Here is a 17,521-nt window from a genome sequence, read left to right as displayed (position 1 = left end):
CTACTTCTAATGTACTTCTATTTATTGCCATACTGTACTGGTATCTCATAGAATATTTCTCTTTTGGGAGAAATAACAGTTCTCCCTTCCCTCAAAAATACTTGCTGAAGTGTTGATTCTGCGCTTCCACTACTGTCTTTTCCCAAATTGACCTCTACTGAATAGAGGTAAATTCTGTAAATCCAGTATGTTTCCAAGGCAGATACAACACCAGCTCTGTTAGCAGTTACCTTTCTCATAACAAGGTAAGCTATATTTCAGTGCTATCACAAGGTATCGCAGTGATACCTCGGCTTGATAAAATAGGTGAATCAGGACCTGCATGGTACATAAATACTTGCAAAGGATTCTGCAATGCAAAGAAAACTGATTTTACTTTTCTGAATAAATATTAATGGATTAGTTGTCTATGTTAGCATTGTTCCCAAATGAACTATTTTGCTTTGTTTTCAAGAGACTGCAAGCCATTTCTTGTAGATTAACTTCCAAGTTTGTTACTGCTGATTTTGAAGCTTTTGAAATACCGGAACTAAAGAAAAAAAATGATGAAGTAGATTAAAGAGGGGTGAGAAGAAATAATATATTATGAAGCTTATGAAACTTTCAGGATTTGAAACCTAAAGTTTTGAAATTTTTCAGAGTCTCTGAAGCCTGCAGCCGTAGTAAAAATTCTGACTTTGGTTTTTGATAAGGTGCCATATGTTCTTCACTTGTTCTAAAAGTGATGATTAGCTGAAGCTAAAGAAGGAATCCTTATCTCTGTGTCTACAGTTTACTGATTGATCTTATGTAAGCTTTTATAATTTAAAAAAAAAAAAAAATCAGACAAACAGGCAGTAATTTTCTATTCGCTTTTCTCTGTTTTGTTAAGAAACTAATCCTTGTCTAGGTAAATGGAAAAAAAAAACAACACTGTCTTCTAAGCCTTGGACAGATGCATTAATGACCTGCCAACTGCATAAATACTGTATGCTGCTTCCTTCTCCTGTAATCTTGGGTAGAAATGTCAGAATTTTTTTGTCATACTTACTTAGTTGCATGGTTTTGCATGATTTTGTGGTTTGTACAATTATAATAAACTGTAGGCTTATGCAAAAATTTGGCAACCCTTGTCTTTTCTCAGAATTGTACTAGATTTAAAGTGTGTTTATTTGGACAGACTGTATCACAGTTAATGAGGAACTCTGACATTCAAAATAGTGTTGTCAGTTGATAACAAGCAACGTTACAGATTTTTATACTTAAGGAATAAAATTAATGGTTAGGTAAACTGATTGTTTCTATCTTTTAACATTGTTATTGTCTTGCGTGCCAATATACAAATCTTAGCTGTTGTGAAACAAGGCAAAATTTTCAGGCAGACTTTTCAAAAATAAGGAATTTTGCTTTGAAGTAATGAATTTTAAAATAATTAATAATAATTAATTTAATAATTTTAAAATTTATTTTGGTGACCAAAGCTAGTACACAGGAGGGAGTACATATTCAATAACTGTGAATAGATTACAACCCATGAAAGGTAATGGTTTAATATCAGTGATTAAGAATTTGAAACATGATAAAAAGTTTCAGGAATTGAATAATTTTTAGAGTATACTCATTAATGGGCCATGAATATTTCATGCTCAAAAGTAATTTTTAAAATGTTATTGCAACATACCTTTTCTTCTTTCACCTTTTAAGATTTTTACATGTCATAGTTCTAATTTGGTTTTATTTTTTCAATGCACTTTTTCATCGTAGTACAAATTCATGTCCAATTTTAAATTCACCCTGTAAAAATAAACACGTTAAAATACCATTGATATCTGAATTTCAAACTTTAACCAGGAGGTACAAAACATTTAAAATCAATAGCTACATGGAATTCACGAACACTAGACTCTCTTGGCTGAAATTTATATAATTTGTTTGCAATTTTGCAACTTAAAACACAGTATGACAAGTATAAAACATATGATTGAAATTCTAAATTTTAGTGTAGGATTATAAAAAGTTGAAACAGGTGGAGCTGTACAAATTTATTTGCAGTATATTAATTAATGTATGAGCTCTTCCTGTCCATCTTCTCAAATGTTGTCATACTTCCTTTCTCCTCTTCAGGTAAGGCTGACAATCTTTTCTGCAAGGTTTGGTGAATACTTGGTTTAATATTTTTACTGGATTAGTTATTTGTTACATTTATTTGCAGAAATATCATCCTCTGAGAAGGGATCCTTGGCCAATCTTTTTTAATTTGGTTATAGGAATTGCACATACATTACTAGAAATACATTTCCCTCAGCTAAATGAACAATACAAATAATTTCTTTTCCTTTTGTTTTCTTTTCTTGAAGCCGATCAACAACTTACCCTTACACAGAAACCCAGATGTACAGCCAAAACACTGGGGGAAATTATTTTGATACTCAAGGAAGTTCTGCGCAGGTGACAACAGTGGTCTCCTCTCATAGCATGGTGGGCACTGGAGGGATTCAGATGGGTGTCACAGGAGGACAACTCATTAGCAGCTCAGGAGGGACCTATTTGATTGGCAATTCAATGGAAAATTCTGGTCATTCAGTGACTCATACAACACGGACTTCCCCAGCTACAGTAAGTATTTCAGACTGATGTGAAATCTTTGGGACTTAGTCATTAAGATGTTCTTTCAGACTGATATGATGTTTGTTTTAGTAAATACAACAAAGCTATGCTAGCAGAGTAAGTACTGCACAGTACTTTTGGTGAAATAACAAATAAATATATGCATAAACAAGATACAAGCATGAAACTTAAACATGAAGACAGAACATCCCAAGATGGGTTGTAAATATTTACATTTTATAGGTGAAATATTTGGACACAAGTAATGCCTATGAATATTTTGGGAAGGCTTGCATAATAGCGTGTCTGAGCTTAGTATTTTTCAAAAAGAACCAGCTTTTTTAGTTTTTTGGTTTGGGGGTTTTTTTTTGTTTTTTTTTTAAATAAAACATGTTGAGAATATTCATGTTAATAGATGTAAATATCAAATAATCTAGCTTACAATTAGTTGAATATAACTTCCTGCATTTTGTTTTACTTCAGTGTGTGTGTGGCAGCATATTTCAAAACATTATCATACTTTCAGAATTTTGGCATATTTTTTTCTTTTAACATTTGTTACTCATACATGGTACTTTCCAAAAGCCTGATGAGGAAGTATCTTATAATTCTGTGGGAAGGTGCGTGCTGGTAAAATTATGATAAATACTGTTTTGGACACTTAAATGTCAACATCAACTCTTCTCTTAAGTTCCTATGCAATTATTTCTTATTCCAGTTCAGAAAATGGGTTTATACATAGTCTAGCTTTACTGCATAACCATAGTGAATGCCTTTACTCGGTTCTTCTGTGTATTTTGATGCAGCTGTAGACATTTGGAAGTAATGGGGAAGAGAACTGGGGGACATAGAGTAAAAAGGCTTAATAAATATAAACATTATTCATTACTCTGAGTGTCTATTAAATTGACTTTATTTTGGGGAACCAGTGTAAGAAGTAAAGTGTAGTATTCTTTTAAATTTTATTTGGAATAATTATGAACATTTACAGTAGCCCTTAAATGATTCGATAAAATATCTTGATTTTGACTCTTAAGGCAGTTATATTTAAAATTTTTGCACAATGTAAAGATGCATTATTTCATACAAACTTGCAGACTACCTTACTATGTAGTACTATTTTCTGAGAATAAAAATTGCAAAGACTCATAGTGAATGACCTGTATACATATCAGTAGCATAGCAGAAGCCTTCAGCTGGCAATAGAGTGCTGTGTTTATATTTAATGATTAAATAAAAAAGAATGGGTGTTAGCATTTATATTTGTTTAAAATAATTTTAATCAGAAAAGAAAAACATTTCTGAATTTTAATTTAAATAAAATCAAACCTTTTTTTCTTTAAAATAGTAATTATTTGAAAGATATTTCTTGCTGTTTTTGCACATGAGTTGTAATTACCAAGCAGAGATAGAACAAGAGTAGTTTTCTGTGGTCACAAGTAAGAAACAGATCTAGATCAAATAAATTTTGAAAAGTGGTATTACTTTAAATATTTAGGTACCGATGATATTTCCATGCTTTTATACTTCTTTTAAGTTGTTGTGCGTTGAAATACAAATATTACTTCTTTCATGCTAATTTTCTCCTTATTCACTTAAGAACACATGAAGTTTAGTGTTTTGCTTATCACGTAATAAATTCAATTTTTTTCTATAGTAGCAAAAGTCAATAATGAATTGTTTATCTGAATTTGAAATCAAATGAAATTTGAGTATGTCCAGTAAACAGAAGTGTTTAGTTTGAAGTTGAATATCCTGAAATTGCTTGAATGATATCAAAATTCTATGGTATATTTTGTAAATTAAAAACAATTTAGATTTTGTTGTCAAATTAACAGGATTTAACAAAATCTGAAGTTTGTTCTTTAAGCAACAACTTTGTATTGCTTCATGTACCAAAAAAACAGCCTCTTAGTTTGAGTGTCTTCTGTACTTCCATATCAACTTACTTTTAGGAAAATGAAAAATACTGCTAATCAAATCACAGTGATTAAATTGTATTTTTATCAGTAAAATATTTTCTTCTGTTTATTTTTTTATTTGTTAATTTTGTGTTACTGATTATTTTGCATACTATAGTTCTATATGCAAGACATTTAGAATATATCAGAAGTGGATTTCTTGCTGTTTAAGTGGGCCACAAGTATTAGATTTTATCATTTCAGGATCTGGATACTTACAGTGACCTGCAATATTCATGGATCAGCTGAAATGTAAAAGATTAATATATATTAATCACAGTCTAAGCTTAATCTTTTATGTTTCAATATGGTTTAATATAAAACACCAGGTCTGTTTGAATTTCACTATGCAAAATAGACCAATGCAATATTTTATTTGGATTGCCCCTTAGAAAGCTGGATCTCATGTCTGTCATGATCCTTATTTGATCTTAACTTTTATAGCCTTTCTCATTCTTATAAAGACCATTTTTTGGAGATACTGAAGTAGCGTATATCTTGACTGACTTGCTATTAAAATTTTCAGCAAGTATTTCCTAACATTGAATTAGGTAGGAAAATATTCAAATAAAGGATTTACAAATAAGTGAGGCATTATTTATTACCACATGTGTCCATCATTCACTTTGTTTATTCTTGCCATAGAGGTAACAGTTTTGTGTACTGCTTACAAGAGAGAACTTCATTTGTTCTGTTGTTACTCACCATCATTGATGAAGTCATTACCTTTCAGTAGGTTGTTATGTTAGACTTTTCTGATGTTTTTGGCTACAGGTTAAAAAAACAACAACAACAACAACAACAAACGTTTTGGGTTAAAAGTCCAATGTGTGAAACTAGTACATATTATTAACCATTTCTTAGACAAATGAAAAGTAAAAATTCAGTTTTATTTTGACCACTTAAAAAAACTCTTCTATACACTGATCAATAAATACAGTTACTGTGTATGAAGAAAATTTGTTAACATTTTATCCAGTTATTTTATTTCCATTGATTTAATCATTTATTCCCATGGTGTCCTTGGCTCATGTATTAGGTTACTCCTCTACTTCTTAAAAATGTTTCTTATTTTTTCTCCTGAAGTAGAAATTCCTTCAGAGGATAAGACTTGCCTGCATCAGATTTTAGGGAAATAAGCAAATTTGGAAAGACAAACAACTTAAAAAAATATGTTTGGATGTGAATATATGTAGACTGAGATTGTGTTGAGCAAGAGGTGATTCAGCTTAGCTGTTTATCTATCTGAAATTAATTTAGATGTTGCAACTTGTATGAAAGGTGAATCTCCTTAGTTTACTGGTAGTCATCATTAATGAAGGTGCATCTATGCTTTGGAGTCTAACAAGAAAATTTAACTTCATTATTAATAGTGAAATTTAAATCCTGTTTCAATCTTTTTTTTTTTTTTTTTTTTCCCCTGTATATGTCTACAGGTTGTTATTCTGATTAAACAGAATGATCTAGTCAACATATTATGTATTATTTTAAGTAAATACAGTTTTTAGTAGAAAAGATATTGTTATGCTTGCCAGCCAGTGAGAGGCTCCTGTTTGTTAGTGCAGATTTTTGTAACAAGCTTTACTACTGACCTGTAATTACAGCTGACACTTATCAGTCATCAGCAACTATGGGAGGTCTCCATTTATGCTGTTGCAGAACTTTATTCTCTTTCATGGCACATTTGAGTGTATATAAGAATAAAAGCAGAATTATTATTGATTGTATTACCGCAAATTATTACTTCTCTTAGTAAGTACAGTATACAAAATATGCTCCTAACTTTAAAGTAAGGATGGTACCTACCCAAAATGTGCAATTAATTGAGAGAGAAGAAGAAGAATGGATGAAGTTAGGAAACCTAGTGTAAATGTCATACTTTGATAATATAATTTTAGTAGAGCTATTGTAATTATTTTAAGAACAATAAACAACAAATGTTCTGACAGGATTATAATTTGGAAAGTAGTTGAGATTGTATTAATTAATCTCTTTCCCACTAAAGAAGCTCCTTCCAACTCCATTCCTCATTTTTTCTGATAATCTGCTGTAGAACTTCTAGTTAGCTAGATCCACTTTATATTTTTTAGCATAAAACAAACCATTTCTGATAAAATTAAAGATGCATAGACATTTATGCTGCAAAGGAATATTAGATCAAATAGTCTGATCTCTTGCACTGTAACGTGTTTTGTGGAAAAAGAAGTATCCATTTCTAGATGAGAGAAGGCAGATATACTCTTTTCTTTCTCCTTTTAAATTAATTGTATTAATGGTTAATCACTACCATTGATAAAGAAATAAAAAAAGATTAAGTGGTATGAATTAGCTCAAGGGTAAGAAAACTAGAGGATCTGATAACATTGTGCCTTTATGTATTCCCTTCTCTAAGACTTTTTCTTCTTTGATTTCTCCTTGAGAACTCTGGAGCATTGCAACTTTCTTCCAGAACAAGAGATTAGGTTTTAGTGATGCAATGTGACTATAGTAATTATTATTTCTCTACCCCTGTGAGTCCTTTGCTGCTCCACTGTATTTCTTGAATTGATGCTGGACCCCTTCCACAAGAGCAGGATAAGGGAGAATGACCTGACAAACCTGTCCTACATCTGGCTTCACCTTGTTTCTGTTCTGAGTCAGTTTTACTATATTTTTCAGTGATTGGCTCTTACGTTTTCTATCTTGAGGTGCCTTGTAGCACCTCATGGTTTGTTTCCACCAGATATTTACTCTTCTATTTTTACATGAAAATTGAAGATGGAGTGTTGTTTGAAAGAAAATGGGGGACTTTTTTTTTTTGTTTGTTTTTCATAAAAGCATTTGTATCAAGTATAGGGGAAACTACCAGAAAGAAAACCAGCTTAGAATATGTTTGGAGCTATATATAATGAAGATTATATGTACAAAGAACTGGATGATCATGGGGAGAGAAAGTAGAGTCGGTCAGTTGATCTGACTGTGTATGTCTGAGAACCATGAGCAAAGAAGATGGACAGCATTTTCTCATTGGCAGCTTTGGGAAGGAAAATGTCATCTGATCTGAAGCCCAAACATTTTGGATTTTTATTAGCCTATGGCTGTTCTGCATGCTTTTTCAGATCAATCAAGTCAGGTCTTAAACTTCTGCTAATTGTCTTAATATCCTTACCACCTCAGAACAACTTATTATAAATTGTGTTAATTAGTTGAATCATGAAAAAATGCTGCTACTTTTGCCATTGGCTCTTAGGTAGCTATTATACCTATCTGGAGCCATTATGTATATTATGTTTATCTATTAACATGCTACTGAAAACTAAGGTATAAACTAACAAGAACATTTAATTAGTTCTGAATCAGTAGATCACATAAAGACTGAACAGTTTCGGATTTCTGGATGTCTGCATTGTGATCAAAGTATTGAATTTATTATCTCAAGGGAAATACCCTTAATCATTAATAACTGTGTCCAAATGTAAGGCGAATAATCTAAATTGAGGGAGATGTCTTGAATTGCGGTTTTCATGACTGTCATGCTCTAATTTAATCCATCCATCCGCCTCCTGCCCCTTGCTTACGTTACTATAAAAGGTGAACATCATGCAATATTTAACATGGTTGTATATATAGTTATTGTGAGAATGATACAATTATAGTGTACATCTCAGTTAGTAGTCAAAACATTTTAATAAAGAATTTTTTTTAGTCTTGTGCCTGGACACTTTCAATGTAAACTGTTAAAAATGCAAAGATATTAGTCTTCCATTTGTATTCATGCAAAGAAGTTGAGATAACTTTCACATTCTAAGCATAATAAAATAAAAATGACTACATTACATGTATAATTAATGTTCATTTATGTTTGAATGCTGTGTCTTAAAAATCTTCCTTCAAATTAAACTAATTTTATGCTCGAAACTACTGACAATGTTATTGTATGGCCATCGTAGGAAGGATTATTTTATTAAAAAGAGAGGCATCTGTCAGATAAAGCCAGGAGTTCACCTTATGAAAATCTAGACCTGATACAATGATCAAAATATTTTTTATTGTGAGACATGACTCCCTATGGTGTGATGATGACTTATTTTAAATACAGAACTGGTATCTTGCTGAGCTTGATGAATTAACTAACATTTTAGTAGTGGCCCATGCTGCTTGGCTTAGATTATGCAGAAAAAGTGGTCTCGATGGTTCTAGCACTGTAAAAATCTTGTTTTAAAATCTGATAATCTCCAAGAACAGAGTCACTATCCTTAGTGGCAATACTGGTGAAAACTACTTTAAAAAATAACCTCAGCTATAAATTCTCACAGATGACATATTTGGTTAATTGCTCTGCACCACAAGACATTGAAGAAATATAGTAGTGAGGAATGAGTGCCATCTGTAGTGCCTCTTTTCTTTCTAAGAACAATAATTACAGCTTTTGACCAGTTGGTTATCTGAGCAAACAGGACCACACATTACAGCAGCGTAATGAAAGTAATGCATTAGCAGGAATGAGGTGTAACTTTAGTGTTGTAGTACTGTTGTAAACCAAGAATTGTTGAACAATTCTTAAACTGACTTAAAGATTAAGAATTAGTATGTATGCATACTTTGGTTGTAGAATAGCGTTAAGAAGGCAAATTCTTACCATATGTAGCAAATTGATCATGCTGTAAATTTTTAAACCTGTAGTTCATGTTTATGTTTAAATGATCATATTTAAACCTGTAGTTTTCATCATGTTACATGCTTTTAAAATTTGAATTTCTCTATGTGAATGAGTACTCTGATTTCATAGTATTTTCCACTGAAGCAAGAAGAAATCAGAATATTCAAGAAAGTTGTTGTCATGTCAGAGTTCATTTTCTTACATAGTAATCATATGCTCAACACACTTCTATGGAAGTTTTATATAGCTGATATTAAGCAGTTGTAGGAAAGAAACAAGAAATGATCTCTCTTAACTGTTGGAATAAAAATACTGGCCAGTCACAGTGTAAAGAAGGGAGAAGCTAATTTATTATGTGCAGTAAATTTGAATATCAAATAAAGTATTTTTCTGTCTCTGGTATTTCAAGAACAAATTAGTTTATCACTGATGAATAATACAACTAAAATCTTTAGATAGTAGTGTGATACTTGAAGTAGAATGGGGAAGGCTAATTTTTAATGGTCTACAGGGAAAATGATAAATGGTTTTAAAAATCTGAGTGGCATTTTCCATTGCTTTTGTTTTGGCCATTTAATGTAGCTAATTATATGCTTTTTCTTACTGCACATCCCATTGTCTCTTGTCATTTTCAGTGTTGTTCTTGCTTGGTTAAAGTAACAGTTAGGTTCCAATTTTACACTTTAATGCTGTTGTTATAGAACATGAAAAGATCCATTGATATTCAAGTGAAAACGTTGGGAATGAATGTGTGTTTACACATCTGCACTTGGAATATACAGTATATTTAATTAGCAGTGTGTTGTTCTTTTCCCTTTAAAATACTGAATTATTATGAAAAAATGATCTGTTTTTCTGAAGGCTGGATCCTGCTGTCTGTGTGACTCCTGACTTTCTATTTACTTTGTCAGCTGGGGATACTGAGTGCTGCAGTAGTCAGTGATATCTTGTGCTATTGAAGCTAATGTCAGAAAAACTATTAAATTATTTGGGGTTGAGATTTGTTCATTGTTGCAGAAAGAGGAAGTTTTGATTCTAACTTGTTTTTTTCAATATGGAAACTGCTCTTCCTGTTGAAGGGAGAATGTCTGGATGCCTGTCTTAAGATTCTGCTTGGAAGAATTTTCTTGGTTATTTGTGATACTTTTGTTCAGTCACGTGTTACTTCATCAGTTGTCTTTACTTAGGTTTATTTTGTTGGGGTTTTCTTATGTTTCACTGTAGCTCTCCAGCAAATCTGCTCTCATTTCCTGAGCAAGGAGGAAGGTAAATTGAGTTTTGAGGCTGTGATCCTGCAGTATGTATGCAAGCAATATGCTTTCTGACCTCACTGGTGAGGTTTATGTTCACTGACATTTTAGAATGACACCATTTAATAGAATATATGTCCTAGCCAGGAAAAAAGTGGGCATTTCTATTGATCTGTAAGCAACCTGTCAAAACTTCTCTGATCAGGCTTTTTTACTATCTTGTCTTGAGTCCTTTTTTTAATGACATCTATTATCAGATTGAAATGGCGATTGAGACACTGCAAAAGTCTGATGGTCTGTCCACTCACAGAAGCTCTCTTCTCAACAGCCATGTAAGTTGTCTCTTCTTCACATACACACTCTTTTGCTTGTTCTGCATGCTTTGCCTGCCTCTGAATGTTTGTTTTATTTTATTACTACTTTGTGCTCTTAATCTTCCCATCTTAGTTGCTTGTAATTTTATACTGTGTCTCTCATGGCTTTATTTTGTAAGACTGAATGTCTTGATGGTATCTTGCAGTGTATTATCTGTTTCTAAGGTTTTAAACCTGTGTTAACACAAGTTAATGCTTTTGTCTGTTTTGCAAACTATAGTGTAAATGGTGAGGTATTGTTCAAAATTATGCTTAATTAGCTGGCTTTTGACATTTCAGTAAATTTGTCTACAAAGAACAGTCTGTGTACCTTCTAGTATAGTATATATACGTATAGTATATATTCATATAACCATAGTAACTTATGGTTATATGAAAAGGAAGAGGCAAACAGCATAACTAAATAATGTCTCTAGATTGTTTTTAGATGTTTCTTCATTTTTTTGGAGTAGTGAGCTGATTATGAAATAACTTTGGGATCCTAAAAATTCTTATGACAGCATGGAAAAGAATAGAATATTAATCTAAGGTGCACATGTATGTCTTAATTAACTATCTTACTCTTTGCTCACACTGCAAATCTTAACAGATAAGAATTTTCCATACAGAAGGTTTGAAGATACATGAGTAAAAACACAGTCACCAGATATAAAAACAATATGTATATCTGTGAGATGAAAGGGAAAGGGCTCAAAGTTAATTTGAAACTTATTATATAAATGATAATTTTACTTTGTTTGTGTCTAGTGTTTCTTGAAATGTTTGGTTTTATTTTTCAGTTTATATTAGTCATTTGATATTTGATATTTTTTCCATGTTGACTAGTTTCTATTCATCTTGTCTCCTTTTACTCATTCCAATATTACTAATGTAGTTACATACAAATTATTTTATTGTTTTATAGTAAAATTTTGGTTTGTGGTTGTAATGTAAAAATACAAGGCTGTCACTAAGAAATCAAATTAAAAATCTATGTATTAATAGGTTTTGGATTTTTTTCTGTGTCTGATAACCTCAGAATCATAGCCTGGATTGTTCTGGGTTTTGTGGTTTTGTTTGTTTGGGTTTGGTTTGTGTGTTTATTTTCAGTTGTGACTGTTTTAGTTAGTTTTTTTTTTTTTTTTAAGAAAATGCCAATATTTAATGAGGAAAATCATACTACATTGTTATGCAAAATATTATACAGAACATACTTATATATTTTAATATTTCAGATTTTAATTCTATGTGAACATCTTTGATGTTTTTAGAATAATCACTTTGAAGATAAGACAACTAAACAATAATAAAATTACTTAAATATCATTGTAAAAGGGACCATAGCTACTTTTGACCAAGTGTTAGAAATTTCTTTAGCATTTGAACTTAACCATTAGTTGATAAGTTTGTCTTTAATCCTACTTCCAGCTCTAGAATTTTGGTACAAAACCAAGAAGAATTATAAAATAATATCCCATGCTCTCTGAGATATTCCATGCATTCCTCTTCCGCTGTACTACTTACAGTATGTAAATAGTATCTCTGGAAATTATTACAAAGATGTAATCATGAGATTTATACCCAGATGTCACTGCATTGTCATCATGTTATTTCCTTCATGATTGTGAAGATTTGCAGAATTATTTGATAGGAATATATCTTTGATTCTGAGAAGAAAAAGAAAAATGATCCCTCTACATATTTTTGTGGCAATCATCTTTTTTCTTCATTCAGTTTGGATGAAGTTGCTACAATCTATATCATACTTTCTGAATATGGTACCTATTTAGAAAGCAATGTTTATTGACTTTGAACTCAAGTAAGGACAATATGGAGAATATTTAAGTTCAGATTTGCTCTAAGTCTCTAAAGCTGTTCTTAAATTTGTCATTTAATGGTCTAGTTGGCATTTATTACAAGAATTGGCTTTAAAATTTTTTTAAATAGAATTCTAAATTGCGTATTTAATTAATTTCCACTTTGTATGTGATATTAATTTGTGGAAAATACTTGGAATTTCACACTTTGATATCTGTATTAGATTTGCTGGGATTTTATTATTATTATTATTATTATTTTCCTTGATGTGCACTTATCTTAAGGAATTTGCCATTTCTATTTCTTTTTGTTTTTTTTTTTTCTGATTGATTTCTACATTCATAATTTTGTTTTTTAAGCATTGCAGCTTAGTTGGAGTTGGAGTCAGTTTAGCATGTCTGACTGCAAATATTTCATACTTTTAACCATCTTAGCCATACAATATGGTCTGTATTAAAGCCGTGATTTGAACCTGAATAGCTCAGTCTTAGAATTATATAAAACTTGTTTAGAGTGCTTTTAAAATATTTGTAAGTAATTATCCTTTTAAAATTATGTACTAAATTCACTTTTTCTTCCAAAAAACAAACAAACAAACAAACAAACAAAAAAGCCTGATAATGCACATATCTTTATGTCAGATATGGTGTTATTGGTTTTTTGTCCAGTAGATTTTTTTTTAACAGCCAGATTATGGTTGCAGTAAGATATATTAGAAATCCATAGAATTAATGAAGTGCACGTAAATTGAATCATCACAGTTTGGAAGCCATCTGGAAGAAAATACCTGTAATAGTATATGGAGAACTCAATTGGAAAAGGTTTTTTTTGTCCATCAGATTTTCCATTTGGGTAAAGTAATTGTACTTAACATTCCATATCTGTTCTGATTTAACTGCAGAACTAATAGTATATAACCTATTACTTACATATGTATAAATAAATATAAATATGGTGATAGATTTAAAATAGAGATTAATTGCATCCATTAAAAGAGACAGTTACCCTGTTTCTAAGCTCAAACAGTGGGGCCAGGCTATTGTCAGTGGTGCCTACTGGCAGAACAAGATGCAGTGAACACAAGCTGAAACACAGTTCCATCTGAAAATGAGCAAATAATTCTTTTTTGTGAGGGTGACAGAGCGCTGGAACAGGTTGCCCAGAAAGATTGTGGAGACTCCGTCTCTGGACATATGCAGAACCTACCTGGGCACTTTACTGTACAACTTACTATATATAGGTAACCTGCTTTAGGAGAAGGGCTGGAGTTGATGATTTGGGAGGTTATCTTTAACCCCTACAGGTCTGTGATTCTGTGTAAAATTACGTTATATCAGTTCATTAGTGAAATAATACATCCACACTTGGTTTTATGTTTACAGTTGTATTTTTCTTCATTTCTATTTCCAAATGACAGATGTTCAATATGGAAGACATCTGTGGTTTGTGAGACTTCTAAAATAGTTACCTATCAGCTCATAAAAAGATGATGAATTACTTTTTCATTTTCCCTATTTGAAATGCATTATTATCTGCAGACATAGCAAAACATTTTTTGTCTTGGAAGCATTTATGTATTTACATTTTTCTAGAGCTTATGCTCAAGAAATATGGACATAGGCAAATATGGAACTGGTGTTTAAATGCTCTAGAGTAAATTCAAATAAGTTTTTTCATTTGTTTTTGTAAGTTGCTCAAAGTGATTAAAGCAGGTGTAAATGTAGTATCTTTTTTGTAATCTACATTTTAGTACAGGATGGTTTGGTGATGATAAAAAGGTCGGAACTGAAACATTGCATAGCTGCCACACACTAAAATACTCATATTCTTTACATGATCAATTAATTACACTGAATGTTGATGGAACAGAGTTCCTGCAGTGCTCTATCAGGAAATAATTCTGCGAAGTACCAAATAATACATGGACTTCATAAATCTTTTAATGTAGTTTTAATTTTAGTTATTCTATTTACAAATTTGAAAATTAGGGTGGCTGAAAGAGAGAATGGGACAGACTCTTTAGCAGGATCTGCTGTTTTAGGAGAAGGATTTTAGACAAACAGAGGGGAGATTTGCTCTGGATATAAGTTTTTTATTTCAAGGGTGATGAGGTACTGGCACAGGTTGCCCAGAGAGCTGATGGATGTCCCGTTCCTGGGACATTCAGGGTCAAACTGGATGGGACTCTGAGCAACGTGGTCTAGCAGTAGGTGTCCCTGTTCATTACAGGGTAGCTAGACTAAATCACCTTTAAGTGTCTCTTCCAAATGAAATGATTCTTTGATAAGCTCCAGTGCTCTTGATCTGAGGTTTCACTGGATTAAATCCAGAGTTCTAATTAGTTCTGTGGCCCTACCAGTTTTAAATGCTCACGCAGAGTTACTTTGGTTTAAACAGAAGAAAACAAGAAAACAGAATTCAAAGAGAAAACAAATTAATCATCCAAGGTAAATCTAAAGAGAATTTCAAGGAACAGAAAACAGAGCAATTACTGGAGAAAGATAATGAAAATTTTAGCAAGCGCAAAATCTGAAACAATGGAATTTAGGTGTGTCCTCAGGCTCTACTATTTGTAATTTCTTTTCTTGTTCACCTGTAATACAAATCTAGCAGTACTAAATTGTCATTTTCACTTGTTTTATATATTACAGACAGCTAGAGATGTTTTGTGTTTGTATACCATAAAGTCCAGTGATGTGACATGAAAAGTCTTTTATTGCAATTTTCAAAAAATAACTTTGTTAGATGAAAATATTCTTTTTTATTTATTTATTTTTTCTTCCCCTGTATTTTCAAAGGCAAGGCTAGAACTTACTATTTTAGCCCTAGTGCTACACAGCTGTTGCCATTATTTTCCATGTTAGCTAGGTTGTTCTTTGGCTCATATGCAATAGTCTTTTCAACTTTTGTATTTGAGAGAAAAAAAAATAAAAAATCCCATTCAGTTTAAATTTATAATGTCTTCTAGTGCCTGACAAAGAAAAGCAGTAAATTTTTACATTTTCTAATGTGTTACCTAACTCTTGTTAATCCAAGGAGTTTGTTTTTTGAAATTATCTGAATTACATTCTCAATAATTTCTTTGTAGTGCTAACAATTGTTTCCAAAGCATAGATGGTATTTGGTACTGACTCAAAATATTTTTAAGAAGTGGACACTTATCTGAGATCTAAGTGTAATGAGTTCCACTATTTCCTGGTATTTCTGAAGTTCCTAAAGCAACATCGTATAGCTGTCTCTGTTCAGTAGACCTGAAGAGTGACTTCTGAACTGTCATAAGTTAATGTTAAGATTTTCTTAATAAAGTAATAATTAAAATCAATTTTCTTTTTTTTTTTCCTTTTTTTTTTTCTTTTTTGTTTGTTTGTTTTTGTTTTTTGTTTTACATATGATGTAGCTTCAGTGGCTTTTGGACAATTATGAAACTGCAGAAGGAGTAAGCCTCCCTAGAAGTACCCTTTACAACCATTACTTACGACACTGTCAGGAGCACAAGTTGGATCCAGTCAATGCTGCATCCTTTGGAAAACTCATACGGTCAATCTTCATGGGGTTACGGACAAGAAGACTTGGAACTAGGTACATGTTAGTGATGTCTTGAACTATAATAGGAAGTGCAAGCAATAATTATGAGTAAGAATTCTGATATGAAAAACTATATATAAAGCTGTATGTGAAACTATATTGGTTTTATGGTAGTTATGTTTATTTATTTCAAACATGTTAATGCTTTTCCAGATGTTGTTATTAATTTACTTTTCCTTATTTTGACTGTTTACATTTTGATAAATACACTGCAACATAAATAAAATGAAGTCTGTTTTTTGGAAATTAGCAAGGATTGTGTTTCTTCATGACTTTGATAACACAGAGACAGAGTCTTGTTTTCATTACAAAGTATAAAATGTTTGGTAATACTTGAGTTAATTAATTTCCTAAAGGTGCTAAAATGATACCCATTTATCATTTATGATACCCATGGCAGGTATGAAAGGAGAGTTAGACCTAGTTTGTGCATAATATTTTCCAGTCAACATAAACTGTAAATGTAATGAATATGCATAAAACTAATGTTATTTTTCTTTCAATGCTTGCTCTTTCATAAAGGGGGAACTCCAAATATCATTACTATGGGATTCGTGTCAAGCCAGATTCTCCTCTTAATCGACTACAAGAGGACATGCAATATATGGCTATGAGACAGCAGCCCATGCAGCAGAAACAGAGGTAAAGACGTGAAATGAAGATGAGTACTTGTTAATATTTCTAGATCATAAGTCTTTCCCCTGAAAAGATGAAATTCCAATGTGAATTCTGTTCAGCTTCCCTACTATGAAAAATAGAAGTGTGCCAAATATGCAGTTGATGTCACTGAAGTCACATACCAGTCAACATGAAAGCATATTTACCTAGAAATGTAAATAAGTTTGCAAAGGGCAGCAAAAGTGGTGAGGGTTCTGGAGCATAAGTCTTATGAGGGAGCTGGGATTGTTTAGTCTATAGAAGAGGAGCTTCAGGGAAGACCTCACTGCATCTACAACTTCCTGAAAGGAGGTTGTGATGAGGAAGGGTTTGGCCTCTTCTCCCAAACAATAAACAGGACCCGAGGAGATGGCCACAAGTTGTACCAGAGAAGATTTAGATAAGGAAAAACTTTTTCTCTCACAGAATGGTCAGGCAATGGAATGGCTGCCCAGGGAGCTGGTCTCTGGCAGTGTTCAAGAGGTGTCTGGATGAGGAGCTACAAGATATGGTTTAATGGCTTGTGGTAGCAATGGTAATGGAAGGATGGTTGGACTAGATGATGCTGTAAGTCCTTTCTAACCTTGTGATTGTATGAAAATTAATAAAAAAGAGTGAGATGTTGTATGAATGAACTCTTGCTTTCCCGATTTATTTTACCACATTCTGAAG

At 32.1% G+C, this 17,521-nt stretch overlaps 1 protein-coding gene and 1 long non-coding RNA gene across 5 annotated transcripts in view; one reads left to right on the top strand and one right to left on the bottom strand.

Annotated features, from left to right (window-relative positions):
• RFX3 (regulatory factor X3) overlaps positions 1-17,521 on the top strand; it is a 111,948-nt gene that overhangs the window by 73,584 nt on the left and 20,843 nt on the right. For 3 of the 4 annotated variants that reach the window (XM_015848911.2, XM_015848913.2, XM_015848914.2), the window contains exons 4-7: positions 2,337-2,595; positions 10,694-10,768; positions 16,005-16,186; positions 16,715-16,834. In XM_015848911.2, the coding sequence (XP_015704397.1) occupies positions 2,337-2,595; positions 10,694-10,768; positions 16,005-16,186; positions 16,715-16,834 (636 nt within the window). The remainder of the gene's footprint in view (positions 1-2,336; positions 2,596-10,693; positions 10,769-16,004; positions 16,187-16,714; positions 16,835-17,521) is intronic. The other variant, XM_015848912.1, reaches the window with a different exon arrangement.
• LOC107306092 lies at positions 1,695-13,702 on the bottom strand. The gene is made up of 6 exons (XR_004305511.1): positions 13,613-13,702; positions 6,140-6,217; positions 5,253-5,315; positions 4,767-4,792; positions 2,353-2,522; positions 1,695-1,773 (listed from the first exon to the last, which is right to left on the bottom strand). It is a non-coding gene; the product is annotated as an uncharacterized LOC107306092 (long non-coding RNA).

Source organism: Coturnix japonica, chromosome Z, assembly GCF_001577835.2.
Source record: "Coturnix japonica isolate 7356 chromosome Z, Coturnix japonica 2.1, whole genome shotgun sequence".
Taxonomy (NCBI): Eukaryota; Metazoa; Chordata; class Aves; order Galliformes; family Phasianidae; genus Coturnix; species Coturnix japonica.
The sequence above is the reverse complement of the archived record's forward strand: the minus strand, read 5'-3'. Positions and strand labels throughout refer to the sequence as shown.